This window comes from Pantherophis guttatus, chromosome 1, assembly GCF_059756535.1.
Source record: "Pantherophis guttatus breed Tessera chromosome 1, ASM5975653v1, whole genome shotgun sequence".
Taxonomy (NCBI): domain Eukaryota; kingdom Metazoa; phylum Chordata; class Lepidosauria; order Squamata; family Colubridae; genus Pantherophis; species Pantherophis guttatus.
Window position 1 is genome coordinate 135,421,244 of NC_142063.1, and position 17,495 is coordinate 135,438,738.

Here is a 17,495-nt window from a genome sequence, read left to right on the forward strand (position 1 = left end):
CGAATGCGCACAATGCTTCTGTGCATGTGCAGGAGTGCCCGGGCAGATGGGCGGAGCCTCCCGCCGCCGCTACCGGTTCACCCGATCCTGGGCGAACCGGTAGCAAACCACCACTGGTCTTGGTGCTTCATGCTGAATTTTACTTATTTATTTGTTTGGCATCCTTTGAAATGCCTGTCACCTCAATCAAAATAATAAAACTTCTCCATTAAAAAAAATTGGATTTAACACCTGAAAGCATTAAAAGTTCACCCAACAAGGACAATACATCCCTATCACCTTTTGTCAAAATGCTTGACAAAAGAGAATGATTTTAACTTACTGGTATTTCTGAAAGAAGGAAGGCCATTCTCACTTCAGGGAGAAAAGAATCTCAAAACATTGCTCAGATGCAAATTGAACAATGGGTTGTAGCCTATCAGTGTGGGTTCCCCCCCAACCCCCCGCCATTGGAATCTATTTCTTTTTTCTTTTTTTTTTTTATCTATTTCTAACGCAATATATGAGACCTTAATATATGACCCCTAATAAGAGTGATCTCTTAGATGGATTTTCCTGCAGAACACAAGTGGATTTCCCTAGCAATTCCTATCTGGTAGGTTTGGTTATGAGGACTGAAAGAAACCTGTCCTTAAACTTGGATGTTAGTAAGGTACCAAAGGTGTATAGGTGTGTCCACCCTAGGTGCAGACAGTAAGGAAAATACAGGTTACATACAGGTCACTTTACAACAGTTCATGTAGAGACCATTCAAAATTATAATGGCGCTGAAGAAGTGACTTATGACTGTTTTTTACACTTACAATGGTTGCAGGGATCACATGATCAAAATTCAGATCCTTGGCAACCAACTCATGACAGTTGCAGTGTCCTGGGGCCATGTGATCACCTTTTGTGACCTTCTGACAAACAAAGTCAATGGGGAAGCCGGATTCACTTAACAACCATGTTATTAACCATGTTACACTTAACAACTGCAGTAATTCACTTAAGAAAGAAAGAAAGTAAGGTTGAAAAATGGGGCAAAACTCACTTAACAGCTATCTCACTTAGTAACAGAAATTTTGGCTTCAATGGTGATCATAAATTGAGGATTACCTGTACTGCTGATAATCCATTATGTTATGGTCTTCTTCATAAATCCATTAGTGTAACTTTTCTAACTTGCAAGAACATTTCCCACAATTATTTGTTTTCCTTCAGGGAAATGCAAAGAGGACTTGAAGATCTTCAAATATTATTCTCAACAACTCTACTCGACGCATGAAACCAAAGAGACCTTCCTTCCTGCTGCCCCCAAAACCTTCTGTGGGAATAAGGAGATTTTGTGAATCATTTTTTTCCTTTCTTCCAGTAGATAGTAACGATAGTAACATACAGAACCACAGTACTTCACTCTCTGAATTCTAGCTAATAAAATGTTTCCAACATCAAAGTGAATATGCGGAAAAAACCAGTCTTAAAAATGACTTTAATATTAATCTATGTTACAAAAATACATTTTATTTTAAGATACATTATCAAATTAGAATACAAACAAATTTGATTTTTAATGCAGGTTTTATAATTAATGCTAAAAGTATAGTAAATGCTAGAGGTTTTCATTGAGGCGTGATACAAGTAATTCACTTAACAATGACAAAGAAATCATGTAGTATGTTTGAAAATTTATAGAGCATATTAAAAACACAGTCCTTTTTTCTAATTGGTAGGATCCAGGATAATATTGTAATAACATATTATTCATAAACATTCTTGGTTAATTGGCTCCAATGTGCTTTCAAATGAGGTCTAAAATAAATAAAAATAGATGAAAAAGGAGGGTAGGTGTGAAAATTAATACACTTACTTCCTCAGAACACAATATACTCTGTTATGTCTATTTATAAGAGGATGTTCAATTCTGTTTTTATATGTTCACTGAAGGAAGTTTAAAATGATAGCACCTAGGTGAAGACAAGCACTAGAGGACATAATCCTTTAGATTTTCTCTTGTTCAAGACAACATTGTGTTGTATGGCTTCATTCATTACAGCAAAGCTGTGATGCAGGAAGATATCCTAAAATGTTATTCTCTTAGATAACAGACCTCCATATTCAAACTGAGAGCTGGAAGACTTTGTATGTGACTTCCTTTTTGATAAAACCCACACACATTCTATACCACTACAACATCTACCCTCCATTACGTAGAACAGCGAATTATAAAATATGTTTAAATATGTTCAATGTAGATTTAAAATTCATGGTGACCAATACATGCTTTGAGAAAGTTGCCTCATACTTCCTCTAACTTCTTACCTTTTTAAAAATATCATCTCCTAAACCCGGGGGGGGGGATTTTAATTAATAAAACTCTCTTGCTTTGTCTTTAAAAAAATTCCTATACCCACCCGAGAAGAATATGTTATTTATTTTTGTTTTCAAGATTAGAGTAAACTTTTTTTCTCCCTGCATTGTGGAAGCCATGAGAACATTTCATTTTTACCAGCAATTATCAGAATAAAGTTGAATCACAGAAGAGAGAATTTTAAAGTACAGGCATTGTTTCTTTGGAAGATTGTAACTAACAAGACATTATTGCCCCTATTTATAAATGCTGAGAACATGTGAAAGACCAAAATGTATTGTAATTAAAGGCTCCTCATTTTCAGACCGAGTCAAGCAACGCGTATTCCAGTAACTGTAAAATCTTATTTTAGCCTTACCAATAGGATGGCGTTTTAACATTTTAATGTTTTAATGTCTTTTTGTAACTTTTGTATGGGATATTGTTGCATTGTTTTATTCTCTGTGGTAAACCGCTGAGTCCCTTGGGAGTGGGGCGGCATAGAAATGCGACAAAATAAATAAATAAAATAAATGGCAAAGGTTTCTAAAAGGGTGATCTGTTAGGTGATTCAGTTAGATCACTGCACCGAAAATGGAACACAAAATAATGTGTACCCCCACCCTCCCTTTAATGCATAGCAAACAAGCTATATTTATATTCGTAAGATTTCTGACCTCCGGGTATTTCGCTGCGCACTCAAGACCCTATTGTTCCGCCAGGCTGGGTTAGCAATATAATTTTAAATTGGATGTTTTAAATTTTTGGGGTTTTAAATTAAGCCAAATTTATTTAATATTTTTAAATTATTTTAAATTGATGTTTATTCTGTTTTTAATTAGGCTGTACACCGCCCTGAGTCCTTCGGGAGAAGGCGGTATAGAAATAAAATTATTATTATTATTATTATTATTATTATTATTATTATTATTATTATTATTATTTTGCCTCACAGTCGCCATCTGCGACAGATGGGAAAGCCTCTTCCAACTATAGGATAGTTACCTCATGTGAAGCACCTCATGGGATCATTTCTCTTCCTTGGTGAGGAGGATGGTATGACATCCCCGTCAAAAAGCATTTTACCAAGGCAAACTGAAGCCAAACCTGTAACCTTTGCCACTTTTGAACAGAATGCCATTTACATCTACAGAACAACTGTTTTCTTTCAAAATTGTCACCCTTGTAAGACATGATAATAGGAAGCTTGGAAGCAAGATAAGAACGTATACTCCACCTTCATCCTTTCTGCCTTTGAGCTCACCATGTTAAGATTAAAGGTGAAGGAAATAGAACTAGGTTATGCCTTAATATATTCCCTCACATGTCCTATTTCATAATGATCAAGGAGAGTTTCTAAACATATAAGAGTCCTAATCTCTCACATTATGATCACCCTATGATGTTGAAAACTACTCCCATATACACATATGAAAAAGAGATATTTGACCAGAATTTGATTGTATGAATTGGTAGGCAAAAGTATGTTCCATATAACAGCTATTTTTCTTTGTTCTCATTGTGGTGACTTGCAGATATCAAAATTATTTTTGGCTTAGATCCTGCTGAATAACAAATAGAGGTATGTCCATGCCAGTTTGTCCATGTTCTTTTTGGTTCTTTGCACATCTTAGATAGTATATTCAACTTCTAGTCTAGTCTCAGGAGAAAGAACATTTGCTAGATCAGAAATCTGTCCCCCTAAGTAGAAAGCTAAACAGAGCAGGTCTACTCTTGTCCACCAATTCTAAGTGACTTCATCATAAGTATGCAGACATCATACAAGTTACATTGTGTGGTGGTGAACAAACTTGCTGAGTATCACATAAGGCAGCTACATGTCCAGCAAAGCATGAAGGATGGTGGAGGGGGAGAAATAACTAACTTTCTGAAATAAAAATTAGGGTGTCATCATGATCATCTATGGCTCAGGGAGCTATGGTGTGACAATATCACACAAATGCCATGACTGCGTATTTGGGACACAAAACTGGTGTGTGTCCAATCACACCCATAAAGAATTCTATTCTATTCTATTCTATTCTATTCTATTCTATTCTATTCTATTCTATTCTATTCTATTCTATTCTATTCTATTCTATTCTATTCTATCCTATCCTATCCTATCCTATTCTATTCTATTCTATTCTATTCTATTCTATTCTATTCTCAGTTGAGTAATTGCGTATGTGTGGATGTATGTTGTTATTCTGGCATCTTTGTAGCTTGCTGAGATGTGTAATTTGTCTGAATTCAAGCTTTATTAATGCATATAAATCATATATAGATATAGTTTTCAAGATTGGTAGTTTATTTAATATAATGATGGAAATAGTCAGAGAAATTTGAATGCATGTTATTCGCTTCGGTTTTTTTTTTTGTTGTTGTTGTTAAAACTTAAAAAATAATCTCTTTCTCTTTTATATTGTTCCTTGGAAACAGGACCAATAAATATTCAATTAGATTTTTAAATATATGTTACAGCATATTACTTTTACAAGAATCCACTTGTAAAGTATTGATTGAGAAAATTAAAAATTAACAAATGCTGTGAAACTGTAATTGGGGGATTGTTAATTTTGACTGAAGTAAGAAACTAGGTGTTGAAATATATTAAAGGAATCCAAACATCACTGCTCTATGTGTACACATGCCCTACATATATTCAGAGGCTCATTTCACAACTCTCTTCTCTAATAATTTCCACTTTATTTTGGTTTATTCTGCCTGTATTTGAAAACGTAAAACCTATTTTACAGATTTAGTCTAATTCAAAACGAAGAGTGCAGGCCTACACAACAAGCAGTAAAGCGATGACATCAAATATAATGTATAGTGACCATGTGGGAGAAACCTAGGAGCAATAATAAAGAGTCCCTGGGAACTTTTTCGGCTCCACACTTCAATGATGAACTAATTTAGAAAGATCCTACATTCTTTCAAGAATCGTGACCCACCGCATAGCCCTTCTCCAATTTCAAATCTAGGAGCCTGCTCCTGTCTGGCTATATCAGGGGTCGGCAACCTTTGAGTGTTTAACTCAAAGAGCCACAAAGGTCCTAAATGGAAGCCCCCATTCAATTCTGGAGCCGACCCCCATCATAGTCTCCTAGCACAGCGTCCTTTATCCTCTGCTGACCGGAAATCGGTTCTCCCACCATAGAGTCTCCTCCTAGCACGGCATCCTTTTTCCTCTACCTGTCCTAACCAAAAGCTTTATCAATTGTGGAGCTGACCAGCAACAGGGAGCCGCAGCAGAGGGATGAAAGAGCCATCTGCAGCTCCAGAGCCACGGGTTGCTGACCCCTGGGCTATATCTTTCATAAGACCCAAAGGTGCTTTTTTCAAAAGGCAACTGGACTTTCTGGAAAAAGACATCTTCCACAAGAGCTACTTCATAAGCCAGTTTGTCAAGGAATCTGTGATACAAGTCTTGGGCTCAACTTTATGGCTAAAGCTAGCTTTGTTGCAAGGCGGACTCTGACATGCTTGGCTCATTTCAGTATGAAGGTGCCTAGTTATTTTATTTATTTATTTACTAAATTTATATGCCTTTTTGTAGGCTGACCTATTGGAGGGAGGCTTTCCATAGCATCTGTGGCCGAGACTCAAAAAGGTGCACATATTGCTCCTGCCACAAGTAATGGAAAATCTGTAGAAGCAATAACTTAATATTTGATATATAAGCTGCTAGAAATGCATAAATCAGCTGTAAGAGTGAAGTGCCCATATATTAGAGAGGAACCAGGGCCTTTTAAAAAGGCTATTAGAATTCCATTTCATTAATTTATCCATTCCTGGCCTGGACATGTCATCATGCATATGGAGACAAGTATCAAAATTTAAATATTTCCCTCATATAAAATATCTCCTAGAGAAGAAGGCTATCAAAGTCAGTGGCTTTTTATCAGGGTGGGAAAGGGGTAAAGAGCTGGGGTTGCATTACAGGGGGGGAGGGGGGAGAAGCTCTGACCTCTTCCACTACCAGAATGGCATGGGGATTAGCAGCATAGATGCCCATCTCTGAAGGATAATGAGAACATTGTTGGCTCACCTGCAATGGATTCATCCTCACCTCTTTCCTACTGCAGTGCTACGGTGGGCACAAGGTAGCCAAGCTGATGTAAAGAATGGGTAAGAGCAGAGATCTCTTCTTATATAGGGCTGGAGCCATACAAACTGTGACAGAGCTTTTGAATGGACAATGTAAAGGATTTTAATAGGAACTTCAAAAGGGAAGAAAGGGGGAACCTGGCTGGATATTATACAGGTAGTCCTCAACTTATAACTACAATTGAGACCACAATTTCCATTGCTAAGCAAGACAGTTGTTAAGTGGGTCACACCCGATTTTACAACATTTTTGCCATGGATATTAAGCAAATCTCCCCAGTTGTTAAGTGAACCACGTGGTTGTTAAGTGAATCTGGCTTTCCTCATTGACTTTGCTTGTCAGATGTCAGCTGGGAAGGTCGCAAATGGGATCACCTGACCCTAGGACACAGCAAGTATCATAAATGCATATACTTTGCTCCATCCCCTGGAACAATTATCGTAGAGACCCAAGTGTAAGGCACTACAGGTTTTTTGGGGGGGCGGGGAAGGGGCGGAGGGAGAATTGCTATTAGAAATTGTCACACTTTATTCTTGTATGGCTAATTTCCAGAATTTTCTCCTAGCCCTGGAAAGGTTCAATATACAAGCCAATAAATACCCTGTTTTTCCAAAAATAAGACCCAACCAGAAAATAAGTCCTAGCATGATTTTTCAGGATGCTCGTAATATAAGCCCTACCCCCAAAATAAGCCCCAGTTAAGATTGCCAGCCAGATGGATGCATTTAGTACTGTATTTCCCCCAAAATAAGACCTAACCAGAAAATAAGACCTAATGTGTCTTTTGGAGAAAAATTTAATATAAGATCCGGTCTTATTTTTGGGGAAACACGGGTAATCTAATTTGCATAAATAATCTATCTCTTAGGTAGAGGGAACCCGTATCTTCTCATTCTGCTGCTGATAATGAAAAAACACCGCTCCTATAATTGAAGCCTCAGCCTCGCTGAGATAACATCAAAGAGGTGGCCAATAAAGGAGATGGTCTCCTTTATTCCCATAAAGGAGAAGGAGAGGAAAGGAAAGGAAAGAAAGAAAGGATAGAGTGTCTTGCAAAGCACTTGGACAACATCAACTTTCACGAATGAAGGCAAATATATGTGTCTCAGGATACTGTTGTGGGATCTAATCTGGGTCAGTCTCTGGGACCAGAGGTTTAGTCTTCTGAGCTTTCAGACTCATGCTGGAACCCATCCTCAGGTGTGTCTACTAGAGAGAAGTTCCCTGAGGATGGGCTCCAGCTTGAGTCTGAAAACTCAGAAGACTGCACCTCTGGTCCTGGTGACTGACCCAATTGGATACTGCAATATCAGCTTTGTTTATAGTTTCGCTACTATGATATCTCTATAAGGAAGACCTCAACATCATGTCTCAGCTTCACGAAACAGCTCTCGCTTTTCAAATATATCTGTGTCAATCCTGGATGTTATGTCTGCTACTGATCTTCAGGTCTTCATGCCAAATTTTGTATATGGGTCAAGTAGTTGCTCAGAACTAGCCATGGAGTCATTATATATCCAGTTTCTCCTACCATTAATGGGGGGGGGGGGAGAGGAAACCTTATTATGTAATATTTCCCAAAGGACAAGGCTTGAGAAGAGAGAAGGGAGAAGGTTTCTTCTGATCACCATGACCAGTGTATCATATAACCCTAACTCTAAAAAGCAAATAATTTTCTAAGTTATGCTGTCCAAAAGCAGTTTACTTTCCTTTCTCCACTACTTTACAATGCAGTTCTTTGTCTCTTAGATAACAATCTGAATGCACAGGAAGTCCTTGACTAAGGACCAGAATTGAACCCAAATTTTGTGTTGCTAAGTGAAATGGTTGTTAAGTGAATTTTGCCTTGTTTTACGACCTTTCTCACCACAATTGTACAATTAGCAACCTGGTTTTTAAGTGAATCTAGCTTCCCCATTAACTTTGCCTGTCAGAAAGTCACAAAAGGTGATCGCAAGACCCCGGGAAACTGCTACCATCATAAATAGGAGCCAGTTGACAAGCATCTGAATTTTGATCATGTAATTGTAGAGATGCTGGAAATGGTTGTAAGCAGGGGTGAAATCCAGCAGGTTCTGACAGGTTCTGGAGAACCGGTGGCAGAAATTTTGAGTAGTTTGGAGAACTGGCAAATATCACCTCTGGCTGGCCCCAGAGCGGGGTGGGAATGGAGACTTTGCAATATCCTTCCCCCAGGAGTGGGGTGGGAATGGGGATTTTGCAGTATCCTTCCCCTGCCACGCCCACCAAGCCACACCCACCAAACCACATCACGCCCACCAAACCACATCACGCCCACCAAACCACACCCACAGAACAGGTAGTAAAAAAAAATTGGATTGCACCCACTGGTTGTAAGTGTTAAAAAGGGTCATAAGTCACTTTTTCAGTGCTGTTGTAACTTCGCACGTTCACTAAACAAACTATTGTAAATCAAGGGCTACCTGTATATGACTCACAGTTAATCTAAAGAAAATCATGCTCCATTTTCATCATGTGACAATACTCTGAGTTTGTGATCTCCCATAACAAGAAAAGACACTGGGTTTTGTTTTTTTTTTTGGCATTGGAAGCCCCACATTGTAACACAGTGACTGGCTCGGGCAGACTTTTCCAACCTGATGCTTTCCAGAGATGTTTGGACTACTTACCCTGTTTTCCCTGAAAATAAGAGTCAACCGGAAAATAAATCCTAGTATGATTTTTTTCAGGATGCTTGTAATATAAGCCCTACCCCCCAAATAAGCCCCAGTTAAGATTGTCAGCCAAATGGATGCATTTAGTACCATATTTCCCCCAAAATAAACCCTAATGCGTCTTTTGGAGCAAAAATAAATATAAGACCTGGTCTTATTTTCGGGGAAACATGGTAGCTAGAGAGAACAGGATTATATGCTTAAACAGGAACTAATTGTTTCCTAGGATCAGAAGAGCGAACTAAGGGAGCATCATTTTCGCATTGAAATTGGATAAACTGGGACCTCGTATTCATTCTTGCTACAATTTGGGTACAGACCTTCCATCTCAGTGGAAACCTTTGGGCTTCAAGGGAGCCCTTGAGAAAAAAGAAAAAGAGAAAAATGCCATTCCTTGGTGTGTTCAGTTGTGGTTAGAAGTTCTGATGCACTTGAAATCTCCACAATAAGGAGATGCTGGATGTTGGGAAGCTCAAGTTCCATCATGTGACATCAGTTTGGGAGGCATCGGCTGCTTAGGGTTAGCATTTCTTGCACGAAAATAGCTGCCACGCCAGGTGCAACTTTCCTCACCGTGTTCAATTTCATCTGCAAAAAGGCCCTTGGAACTGGTCTGCTGCAAGGGAAAACCAAGTGCAAATTGTGGTTACTATTTTGCCCCTGCCTTTCAAAATGAGGTTCAAATAACTGCACAATTTCAACACGAATATTATGACACGAGTGCCAAGCCATTACCTAGAGCTGTTCTGTAACCAGTCCAGCATTTACACAAGTAGCTCATCTGAATCAACATCCATAAAATTTTTAAAGTGACAGGTGTTTGTCCCATTCTCTGTGCTGCAAATAGGACCAAAAGCATCCATTATTAAACAGCAGGATACATAAACACATACATTTATGTTTTTTTCATCTCTGTTGCCCATGGCCAATGAATATTTCCCTTGCTCTATCAGAGACAGAGGAGATCACACCAGTGTTGTGGACACGTACACACACAGACAGAAAGATTAGATATATCGATATGGAAATGATATATCTATATATATATGTATCTATCATCCATCCATCTATCTATCTATCTATCTATCTATCTATCTATCTATCTATCTATCTATCTCCATCCATCCATCTACCCACCCACCCACCTACTTACTTCCATCCATCCATCCATCCATCCATCCATCCATCCATCCATCCATCCATCCCTGTCTGTCTGTCTGTCTGTCTCTCTATTGTCTATCTATATCCACCCACCTATTTCCATCTCTCTCTCTCTCTCTCCCTCCCTCCCTCCCTCCCTCCCTCCCTCCCTCCCTCCCCCCTCTCTCTAATCTATCTAGATATCTATTGAAGCTGGTTAGTCTTACTTGCAGATCTTTACTTATACCTTCAGTCAGTCATGTTCATTCTCAAGGCTAAGTTTGCTGTTTTAGTTTTGTTTGTTTAATGTAAACCCTGAAATGGGGAGGGTAAGATAAAACAGTCTCTGTGAGAAATACAGTAAAAGAATACTACTCAAAGTCCTGAACAATCTAAGGATTGCTTATAAAAAGGAAAAACATAATAATAAAGGTTACTTTTCCAGCTACAAAACAAAGCAAATGCAGCTTTTGTTCATTCATTTCTATATGCAAGGCATGAAAAAAAACAAACCCTTACCTGTTTTTAAAAAGAGGTCAGAAGCACTCCCTTTTCGAGAATGAGAAGGCACCCCAAGACACTTAAAAGAAGGTTTGTCTGTGATATGATATTTGGCATGCTGCTAATACAAAGATTAAGTTCTACCTTCCCATCTGTTTCATGTAGGTACCCCTTTTCTGCCTGTGCAAAAGCACAGAATCTGAATCAAGCAAGTTGAATTAAAATATGGGGCAAGGATGCTTAAACACTGCCACCTTCTAGACTCGAGGTGGTAGCGCAGTGGCCATTTCTGCATGCCAACCTTACCAGTCTCCTCTGGCTGCTCAGACAGAAGGTGCAGATGGATCTTGGGCTCCCTGAGGCAGGGCTTCCTTGCAGGAGAGGTTGATACTGCAGGCAGGGCTGCCTCACAAGCAAGGCCTCCTCAGCCAAGTTCCCACTGGATTGTTGCTGCTGCTGCTGCTGCTGCTGTAGGAGCAGCATATTCGCCAGGTGCGAGATGTAGCTCGAGGCCAGGCGCAGGGTTTCGATCTTGGACAGCTTACGGTCTGCAGGCTCGGTTGGGATGAGTGTGCGGAGGGCGCTGAAAGCACTGTTTACGCTGTGGGTTCTGTCCCTTTCCCGAGCATTGGCTGCCTGCCTCTGCTTGTTGTGACCACTCAGCCGAGGGCTCTTGCGTTTGCGTTTGCTTTGGGCCCCGGTGCCAGGCAGGGAATGGCCGGAGCTGCTCTCGCTGCTGCCACTCTCCAGCTCCTCCAGATCGGATGCAGCACCCCCGCTCGACTTCATGGTCAAGCCGGCAGCCCTTCAGCTCCATCACTTTTATGCCCAGCAGCTGCCACCTTGCTCCTGTTAGCATCAGCAGCCGTTGCTCTACCAACTCCCCTCCAGCAGCAGGGTCATTTTTTGAATGGTTGCTCCTTTTAGATCGAGCAGATGGTAGCTCTGTAAATAAGGCAAGAGAGGTGGAGCTGCCTCTCAGAGGAGCTATTGCAAGCCCTGCACCTGTCTCCCCCTTGTCATGTCAGCCTGTCCAAAGGCCTGGGCAGCCCCCAGGAGCATGGGCAGAAGGGAAATGAAGCCCTCGCCCTCCTCTTTCCCCTCAATCTCTGGAATGGTTTCATGCCTCTCTCAAATCCTCCAGGAAGTCAGACATTTCCCCCTTTCTCTCAGCAGACTCATAATTCAGGAATCACTTGAATATCTTGGTTACTGAAAACTGAGCGAAGCATTAAACCCAGATTCCTTCCTTCCTTCCTTCCTTCCTTCCTTCCTTCCTTCCTTCCTTCTTCCTTCCTTCCTCCCTCCCTCCCTCCCTCCTCTCCCCTCCCCTCCCCTCCCCTCCCCTCCCTTCTCAGCATTTTCATAACTTTATTGTGCTGATTGCTCAATGTTAGCTATTGGTTGGCTTGTCTGAACCATTTCTTAGTGCAGTTTCAAAATCACTGCCTTTGTAGGACTGCCAATTATTTTCTTATCTCTAACATATAGACAAATGCTCTGGGATAATGTAAGGTCAAGCATTTACAAACAATTCTCACAATACTATTTAGAATAGAGATGTGTTCTGGCATATCTTAGAAATACAACAGAACATTTCAACTGTGTCACTCTGCAAACCATTAAAAAAAAAAAAGGTTGCCTAACTATGATCTCTAAGATCTCAATCAAACTTACCAAATGGACTAAACAACTATTTCTAAGGGCTTCAGCAGAAGGATATATGGTCAGTTTTAATCCAAAAGCTCAACATCACTATTTTCTGTTTGGTGGTGTTGGAATACTGGAGATGGCTTCCTTTTAGCACCACTGCAAGCACTCCAGCACAGCCAGCTGCCTCCACATTCTTGGCTGTGAGTCCTCCTGTCCTCTCACCAACTCTGCTAGATCCTATTTGTGGTTTGTTGCCACACTCTATTGCCTCTGTCACTCTCACCGACTCGTTTATGCAGGATAGAGATCAGTCAAAGACTAAAAATAGAAATTCAGAATCCAATGTCCCCTGCATGTAGTTCTCACCTGTAAAACCACGGCAATGCTTCAAGACTACTGCAGCATTTGTATTCACTGCTGGAATAACGAACATAATATATTATGAATTGGCCCAATGAGCCACACTGTTGCTTACATCATTTGCTATGTATTGAATACATGTAATTGTGTTAAGCCCTGCTAAAGCGAAACTAACCTTTAGATGACCCTAACTGTTAACTTCAACTGTTTTGGAGGGAAACTTAGAACGTTCATATTTGGGTGGGCTTTTTCAAGTATTATGATTGGTTGAGGCCCTGTGGGCCCAGAGTATCAATTACAGGAATTTGCCTGTTGTTGGTAGTTTCAGTTAAGTCAATACATGCTGTTGTATTTATGTTGTTTGTTCTTGCCTACTGCAGTCCACAACATAATATCACACAAATATGGATTTGGCTTGATTCCTGCTTCTTGAAAAGCGTCAAACAGTGGCACCCCTGTCTTTTTGGCCCACTGATGACTTGGCCCACCTTGACTTGATTTGGAAACAATTTGATATTTATGAACTTTTCACGAATCTTTATCCTTTAAGCTGGTGGTAAAACTTCAGTTATAAGCCAAGTCAAAGATCCCAGAAGGTAACCATATAAAAGCCACCAACAGATTAAAAATATGGCACATGAAGGTTTCTTGACTTATTTATCATAATTCTGTTTTATTTCCTCATTTCACAACGAACCTTCTCCTTCTTCTTTCTTTCCCTTCCCTCCCTCCTCTCTTCTACTTTCTCCCTCCTCCTCTCCTTCCTCTTTCCTACTTCCCCTTCCTTTCCCCCCACTCTCCCCTCTTTCCCCCCTTTCTCACCTTCTCTCTTACTCCTGTCCCCTGTCCTTTCTTCCTCTCCTTTCCCCTTTCTTCCATTCCTCTCTCTCCCTCTCATCTTCTTACCCTCTACTCCTCTCTCCTTTCTTTCTCCTTTGTTGTGGAATATATTCCCTGTTTGGTATCCGAGCAACTCCAATATTCTAATAATATATACTTCCTTTTTGATTTTTTTTAATTAGATTTATATGCCGCCCTTCTCCGGAGACTCAGGGCAGCTTACAATGCATTAAGCAATAGCCTTCATACTTTTGTATATTTTATACAAAGTCAGCTTATTGCCCCCACAACTGGGTCCTCAATTTACCTACCTTAGAAAGGATGGAAGGCTGAGTCAACCTTGAGCCTGGGGAGATTCGAACATGCAGTAATTGCAGACAGCTGAATGTTAATAACAGGCTTTTAGTCTGTTGAGCTATCCAGGCTCCAGATTTCTTTTCCATTTTACCCAATCTGTCACTTTTATCATCATAATTGTACATTTATACTTATAATATAAAAGCCACCAACAGATTAAAAATATGGCACATGAAGGTTTCTTGACTTATTTATCATAATTCTGTTTTATTTGTGTATATGTGTTTGTGTGTTCTGCACTGGTTTGAAAGCAGGGTTGCAATATGAGAAGTTCTCTGAATAAATACACCTGAACAATAGTATCATGGCTATCACAGTATTGCCATATGGCACAGTAGTATGATTTGCAAGGCCTTGAATACTCTTCTGGTGTCAGCACCCAATTCCACAACACCCAAAGACATCGCACCCACATAAAGATTTGAAGAACCCAAACAGAAGTAATGGGCTGAACTTTAACCTATTTACCAAAGCAGCAGAAGGAAGGACAAAAAGCGATGGGTGGAAACTAATCAAGGAGAGAACCAAGGATAAATTTCCAGACAGTGAGAACAATTAATCAGTAGAATGGCTTGGCTTCAGAAGTTGTGGGTGCTCTGAAACTGGAGGCTTTTAAGAAGAGACTGGATAACCATTTGTCTGAAATGGTATAGCGTCTCCTGCCTGAGCAGGGGGTTGGACTAGAAGACATCCAAGTTCCTTCCAACTCTGTTATTCTGTTCTGTTCTGAACTAAAGAAAAACAATCAAAAGCAACTGTCTGCTTCACTGGGGGTCTTTTAATCAATCCCAATGAATCAAATTCACATTGTAGAAGTAAGGCGTTAGTCTAAAGAATTGTTCAAAGACCAACAAAAAGATAGGTGGCAACGTTTATCTGAATACTACCATAATAGCAGATGCTATTTATGATTCTCTACCAGAGAAACACCTCATAAAAGGGAGGTTTGATTTTTAATACAACTAAATATTACGAAATGAAAAAAATAATAGCAAACTCTGGCAAGTGGCAGAACCTATATGTTGCATTGATTTGGAATTCCAAAAGTACTTTTTTAAGAGGCAACTGGATTTTCTGAAAGTCCAGTTGCCGCTTGAAAAAGCACCTTTGGGACACCCATGACCTGGATGAATGAGAATCTCCATAGACATTGATTTTGAATCTGTGTTGTGAAATTTGAAGCTAGTCCAATACTCCAATTCAGGCATATCCAGCAAAATAAATGGAAGAATTCTGAATTCCTGAAAATGTTCTCAGACCAAAAGTGAGCTTCCTTCTCCAGCTTTCTTTTCTTCAGCAGAGTCCTTGGTTCTTGGTTTCTTTTCTTCGAACAGATTCTTTTTATTTGTTGTAATCTAGTCGTCTTATCAGAGCAATCCTTATATTCTTTTAAGAAATTTCAACTGACCTCTAGATATTGTCAGTTTTTAGGAGATGATTTTATAACTACTCAGGCACCTGGGAAGCATTATTTTCCCCATACTAGTAACAGGGAACTTCCCCGCCCATCCAGAAAACCTGTCAATGAAAGAATCAAAAGACATTCAGATGTACAGTATGACACAACTGCCTGTATCTCACAAAGAGACTCCGTCTTCTTTTTCACTGACAACTTGTTTTGACATAATTGGAAGAATAGGCTAGGCAGGAAGCCAGAAAAAGACTGTTTTAAGTAAACAGAGACTTCTCCACCTGGCCATAAATAAATTCAGCACCACCATTGGCCTAAAGCATTTAATAACACAATCCATGCATCTTTAGGCTTTCTTTATATTTGACAGCTCTGCATTAAGAAAATTAAAAGTAAAGCCATGAGGCTGATACAATGACAAGTTAATCCAGTGATTAAGGATTCCCCACATAAAAAAGATTAAATGTTCTTGTTTTTAGCTCTAAGATTCCTCGAAACTTTATAGTGCAAAATGGCCATTCAGCTTAAAAGATGCTTGTAAAACGTCCAGAATATTGCTGCCGTTAATTGCTTAATTATTGATTGAAATAACATTTAGGCAAACACTGGATAGAATTAATTCCTTAAGGAAAGTTTAGGACTAGAATTGACATTGTACCACCCCCCCCTCCAATACTAATATATGTCACCATTAACAGTCAAGAGTTTTACAAGCCCAATAAGATTATTGAATTAACTGAAAAGCCCATCATTGACTCTTAATTCCCTAAATGGCAAGATTGCTTGTGTGCTAATTGCCACAGAATGCCCTAATGTACAATGCAGATCACTGATTTCCTTAAGCCAAAATCAGACTTGTGTTAAACAAGTGCAAAACTTTGTGATTACGGTGACTGCAAATCAAGCCAAGCTAAGAAACAGAAGGCGCCTTCCTCACATCCGTTTATACATCATGTACTGCTAATGGCAGAATCACTATAATTTCTCAGAATAACAAAATGATTGCTTGAATATATGCAAAGGGGGAAAAAAAAAGCTCCTTTTGTTGTTCCATTTGTTTTGTGTTTTTTTAAAACTCAGAATCAACATGGTTTTGATTCTGCTGAAATTTGGAGCCTCTGGCTTGCATTCCTATAATCTTTTTAGCAGTCATTGCTTTTTTTTTTTACAGCTTGTAAATGAATGTGTCCCAAGAGGATCAGATCAGATTAGCAAAGCAATTTCTTCCTTGTCATTTAATAATGGTGAAACTAGTAGTGTAAATATAATTAGGGCAGGCATAGAAGACCCCAAATCCTTCTACTTTTACCTCCAACCGAACCCTAGATGGAGTCTGTTCCTGAGCAGTATATATTTTGGGGGAAATGGTAGCAGTATATATTTTGGGGGAAACTGATATAGTCATGGGTGGGATTCTACCAGTTTGGACTAGTTCGGGTGAACCGATAGCTTCGATGATGAGCTGGGAGAGAACTGGTTCGCTCCGATGATCAGCTGGGCCCACCCACCTGCCCATGTGCTTTACTTACCTTTATCTTTGCAGCTGATTAGTGCGGCAGATTGCCATGCCTCAGCTGTTTTAATTCCCTAGCACTAACGCGGAAGGTGATTTTTTGTTTAACTGCACACACACGTGCAGTGCCTGTCTGGTGCGATCACCAAACCATTTGTTAAACCGGGAGAATCCCACCACCTAAGCATTTGCATAGAGTGACGTGACCTGTAAGGTTGGAACAGCTGGTAGAAGAGACTCTGGACATGTACAGTAAATCAGGAGTGTCCAACCTCTGGTCCACAGCTTGGTGCTGGGCCTCTGTCTGTTGGGAACCAGGGTTCACAAGAGGCTGGTTAATGTACCTATGTGAAGCTGCATTTGTGCAAGCAGTGCATGCGTGTACAAAACCATCCCATCTGCCCCCCCGCCCCCACCACCAAGAGATGGTTTGCAGAGCTAGAAAATTGGGGACTGCTACAGGAGTGAGCCTCTGTGTGTACAGATGAGGGAACCACCAGATGTCTAACTCTCATTCTTTGCTGCCATCTCATAATCTTCAGCAAGTATACTCAACTCAATAGTATTTCTATTATTTCTAC

General features: G+C 40.0%; 1 protein-coding gene across 2 annotated transcripts; it reads right to left on the reverse strand.

Moving 5' to 3' along the window:
* Positions 1 to 1,454: 1,454 nt before the first annotated feature.
* LOC117674667 (transcription factor 15-like) lies at positions 1,455 to 11,707 on the reverse strand. Of its 2 annotated transcripts, XM_087881814.1 has the most exons (3): positions 11,087 to 11,690; positions 9,875 to 9,976; positions 9,526 to 9,755 (listed from the first exon to the last, which is right to left on the reverse strand). In XM_087881814.1, exons 1-2 carry the CDS (start codon positions 11,567 to 11,569, stop codon positions 9,944 to 9,946), a joined length of 516 nt encoding a protein of 171 aa, XP_087737940.1. In that variant the 5' UTR covers positions 11,570 to 11,690; the 3' UTR covers positions 9,526 to 9,755; positions 9,875 to 9,943. The 2 variants fall into 2 exon arrangements, with proteins under 2 accessions (XP_034288693.1, XP_087737940.1); XM_034432802.2 differs by lacking the exon at positions 9,875 to 9,976 and having other exon boundaries at positions 1,455 to 9,755; positions 11,087 to 11,707.
* Positions 11,708 to 17,495: the final 5,788 nt, after the last annotated feature.

Coding starts and splice junctions, on each gene's coding strand:
- LOC117674667 (XM_034432802.2), bottom strand. CDS start 11,569: ATGAAGTCGAGCGGGGGTGCTGCATCCGATCTGGAGGAGCTGGAGAGT. Junction 9,756..11,086: donor TGAGCAGCCAGAGGAGACTG/GTAAGGTTGGCA, acceptor TTTCCCTTGCAG/CAGACCAGTTCCAAGGGCCT.